General features: G+C 32.7%; 1 protein-coding gene across 1 annotated transcript; it reads right to left on the reverse strand.

The window, feature by feature from the left end:
- Window positions 1-2,780: 2,780 nt before the first annotated feature.
- LOC149398269 (uncharacterized) lies at window positions 2,781-3,889 on the reverse strand. The gene is made up of 3 exons (XM_089615405.1): window positions 3,716-3,889; window positions 3,547-3,601; window positions 2,781-3,039 (listed from the first exon to the last, which is right to left on the reverse strand). The coding sequence occupies exons 1-3, from the start codon at window positions 3,801-3,803 to the stop codon at window positions 2,880-2,882; spliced, it is 303 nt and encodes a 100-aa protein (XP_089471531.1). The 5' UTR covers window positions 3,804-3,889; the 3' UTR covers window positions 2,781-2,879.
- Between the last annotated feature and the right edge of the window lie 344 nt (window positions 3,890-4,233).

Here is a 4,233-nt window from a genome sequence, read left to right on the forward strand (position 1 = left end):
AAAATGGAATGGGACTTATATTATTGAGTGTTTCAAATTTTTTGCTTGATTCAAACCCACTACACGATCCCTATTTATGACAACGGAATTTAAAAGAAATGGTTAAGATTTTGCCATTACAAATAAAACTATGTTACACGGACTAGCCACATGCAAACATTGAGATTGCATATTAGTCAACGTTTGAAATTTTTTTGAGAAATCGTCAATGAAGCTGAGGTGGCGTTTTCAACATAATTTTCTATGCCGAAATTATCCTTGAGCTTTCTATATTTGCTGCTTTTTTTTTTTGTTGAGATGTGTGTTATATGAAGAAAGAATTTGAACGAAAAAAGTCAACCATGATTTTGGTCTTGATTGTGCTTAATTTTTGGGATTTGTATTACAGATTTTTTGTTCGATTCTTGGGATTTCGTTTTATTCAAAATTCAAAAAAAAAAAATTCACCGCTAAAAGAGTTTGAACGTTCTCATCAACTAGGTCCATCAATGTCGATTGTAGATTTGTCTATTTTAGCAATGACGACTCAAGGATTGGCTCTTTCAGCAGCTACGAGTGAAGGGTTTTCACTGATTGAAGCAAGTTTGGACGAAGAAATGATGATTTGCTTTTTCTTTTTTACGTATGTTGTGCTTCTATAGCGTAAGCATCCATTTTTTTCGTTGAATTTTATGTTTTTATAAGGATCTATGTTTTTGTTAATTAATGTTAATATTACAAACGAGTTTTGTGTTTGTCTTTGATTTTTTAATCTATGTGACCTTTAAAACTCAGAAAAAAAAAAATGTGTTCATTAACCTGAATTAACAAAGATTAACCAGTTTCATTATTTGGGTCAATTTTTTTGTAGTTCAAGTTTTTTAGAGACAATACCTTGAATCGGCTGGATCCTTATCTGCTCTTCCATCATCTGATGATAAAAAAAATAAAAATAAAAAAAAAATTGAATCTGTTTTGTATGATGGCGCTTTGATTTGGCCAATTTTTCGATGAATTTCGATGTTAATGTGAACGTCCTTTTCATTCGAAAAAAATGTCTGGTAACAGCCATGAAAGTTGTAGCCATGAGACAGAATTTTCAGTTTAAAGTCCAAAGGTCTAGCCAATCTCGTTATTCTATTGTTTCTATGAATTCGGATTGCTCATGGAAGATGATCGCATCTGTTTGTTCTCATTCTAAGACGTGGGTTATTAGATCGTATGTCAACGCTCACAATTATTATGGACACAATACCCAAGTTCAAAATCGTTAAGTGTCATCTTCTTTGGTAAGCAAGTGCGTAAAACAAGACCTTTCAGACTCTTGTTAATTCAGTGTTAATTCTTGTTAATGAAGTGTTAAATCAGTGTTAATGAATTCAGAGTTTTGTAGATCGAAATTAATTCAGGGTTAATTCTTGTTTATGCAGTGTTAAATCAGTATTAATTCTTGTTAATTTTTATTAATTATGTGTCAATTCTTGTTAATTCAATTCTAATTTATTGTGAAATTTCAGTGTTAATCCTTGTTAATTTGGAGGCGGCGAAAGCAAGGGAGACTTTGCATTTTCGGTCGAAAAATCTGTGGATCATGTAAAAAACGACGAGTCTGCACATTTTATGGAGTCACTGTTTCGAGTAGAGCGGGCCGAGGTGGAGGCAGTGAAAGTAAGGGAGGTTATATTTCTCCGATCAGAGAATCGGCGGCTCGAGACGGATAGCGCATTGAAGATTGGTGGTGAAAGATCGACGTTGAAGATCTCGTAATATTTTTAGAGAATTTTTTAATCTATCAATAGAAGAGTTATTTATTGTAATGTTTTTTCATTTATTAATTTTATTTTTGTTAATTAATTTATATTTGGTAACCCTTCATTTTAAATTAAAAGTATTTTTGTCTGATCAAGTAGCTTATTGGCTATTTCGCAAAATAAACCAAACATTGACTATTTTGACAATTTTATGTTTTTTATTGATTAGTTTACTAAAACTCCCTAAAACTAAACAGTCTTCTATAATTTTCTCTTCAATTCCTACTTTATCCCTATCTTCTAGAAGAAGAAAAAAAATCTCTTTAATTCCTACTTTATCCTTATCTTCTATAAAGTCTTATGTATATCTCTAGAATTTGCTTCTAGAAATCAGTCTAAACACGATACCTAAGGCTCAAAAAATACTAAGCAAAATCAAATTATTATTTCAACACCTAGAGCACCTGAGAACCTTAGAAAGACTCGTAGAGAAAGATACCAAGGGCCTGATTCTCCGAAACATATTTGAATACGTACATTTGAAAACAATTACCTAATAACAAAATTATCAAAGATTTAGATTATTTTACTTCTATGCAAAATGTACGAATAGTTTCTTGATTTTGTCTAAGTGATTGTTGAATCCTTTTCCGTAGCACGATCCAAGATTCCATACTGGATGTTTGTCACCCGTAAAGTAATTCGCTTGAATAAGTTTGCATACCGGCTCAGAAGATAGGCCTTGATTCATGTCGCCAACAGAACTCCCGTAACTTATGAACCTCTAATAAGTAATCCGAAAATATAGCAAGGTTATTGGTTCAGATTTCAGAACATAGCGTAGAATGCCAATGCTTGTGAGAAACATTTCTTCCTTGACTGCATACACCAAGAATAAAAAACGGCATTTTACCGATGGCAAATAGGTTTTTTTCTGTTTTAAATGATCTCTTAATGGGTCGATTCGACCAGAAAACGAAAATAGCCAACATATCAATGTTGATAAGTTAGTTAGTTGCAGCTTCAACAGAAAGAAACATTCAACTATAATCAGATGAAGAGTGATACTAATAATATATATTGAGGAACTGATAGCTTGATACAGCTGAGCAAAAAATATATTCATGATTGTAAAAATCAATCAGTTGTTCACTCGTACAATAATTTGGCGGATTGAGTTCTCGACTTCTTGCTATCGTGCTTCAAAACTTTCTCCACGGATTGCTCGGTCTTAGATATCGCTTTCGCAATGGACTTTGTCTTCCGGACATTTTTCGATCTCTTCATTGGCCTTCCCTTCTTTACTTTCCTGCTCCGACAAAGATCACATTATTGTTAAATCGGAAATCGTTTATCATCATCGACAAGATACAAAACAACAAGACCAACAATAACACAATTACAGTAAAACAAAATACAGTTTGATGAAGGAACATTTTATTCAAAAATAGGCCTTTGGATAGAACTCAGCACATGGTGATGGTACAACAAATATCGATTGGAAAAAAGGTGATATTTCAAATATAGCACAAATCAGTACCTAAATAAACTAGAGACTCATAAAAAGTTTTTCTTGTGAATGTCTACCAAATAAAAACTTGTCAAAATATCTCATTGCTAATAATGGCATCAAGTAATCAGTACCTAAAGCAACTACAAGCTCATCAAATTGTCTTAATAATCATCGTAGATAAGTTAATTGTTATACAAGTCACTTCACTAGCTAATTAAACTAAGCAATGACAGTTTCACCTAAATTGAATTCTGAAATAAAAGAACAATTCTCAGAATCTCAGTTTTTTTTTACGAGACTCACATTTTGATCCCACCAGATACCCGATTCTGAGCTCCAGATTCCGAAGTATCCATATCTGAATTTCGCAAAATTAAAAATCAGAAATTCTCTAACCCGGATATTTTCTCGTAAGCAAAACAGAGTTTCGAAGCTCAAGTTTAAGTTTTTTTTCTATAAATTATTATATTACCTTGAGGACGATCGGACACTGAGGCTTCAGAGACGTCCATGGCGTCGCTGTCTCTCGCGCTCTTCTTCTTGTTCCTGTTTTTCGCCATCGGAGAAAATGAATATAGCTTGAAAAAATTGAATGGGTTTTTGAGGGTTATGAAACCCTAGCTCGCAAGAGACGATTACCGAGCGCAATTAAACGTCAAAGATATATTTATAAATAAACGATCAAAATGGGCCGAGTAACTGGGAATCATCAGTTGGGCCCAAATTGATATTTATCTTGAGAAATTGTACAAATATCTCATTTAAGATGGTAGCTCCCTAAGTATTTCATATTTTAGAAATTCCATAGATGACTCTTATTTTTGGATGACCGTTATATTAAATGAAACCATGAAAGCTAAAGAAAAAATTAATGAAAACGCAAACAAAACAAAGTCAAATAATTGTACGGAGACTTATATGGCTTATTTAACTCTAGTCAACTTATCTAATGATCAAGAAGATAACAAGTAAAATTATATGTACCTCCCT

The sequence above is a fragment of the Urtica dioica genome, chromosome 5 (genome assembly GCF_054948205.1).
Source record: "Urtica dioica subsp. dioica isolate 48M chromosome 5, U.dioica_male_clone48M_v1_H2, whole genome shotgun sequence".
In the NCBI taxonomy this organism is placed as follows: Eukaryota; Viridiplantae; Streptophyta; class Magnoliopsida; order Rosales; family Urticaceae; genus Urtica; species Urtica dioica.

Excerpts from the sequence above, each read along its gene's own strand:
- LOC149398269 (XM_089615405.1), bottom strand. The coding sequence starts at position 3,803 with ATGGCGAAAAACAGGAACAAGAAGAAGAGCGCGAGAGACAGCGACGCC. Across the intron at positions 3,602-3,715 it reads AGTGTCCGATCGTCCTCAAG|ATATGGATACTTCGGAATCT; the intron begins GTAATATAATAA and ends TGCGAAATTCAG. Across the intron at positions 3,040-3,546 it reads GTATCTGGTGGGATCAAAAT|GAAAGTAAAGAAGGGAAGGC; the intron begins GTGAGTCTCGTA and ends TTGTCGGAGCAG.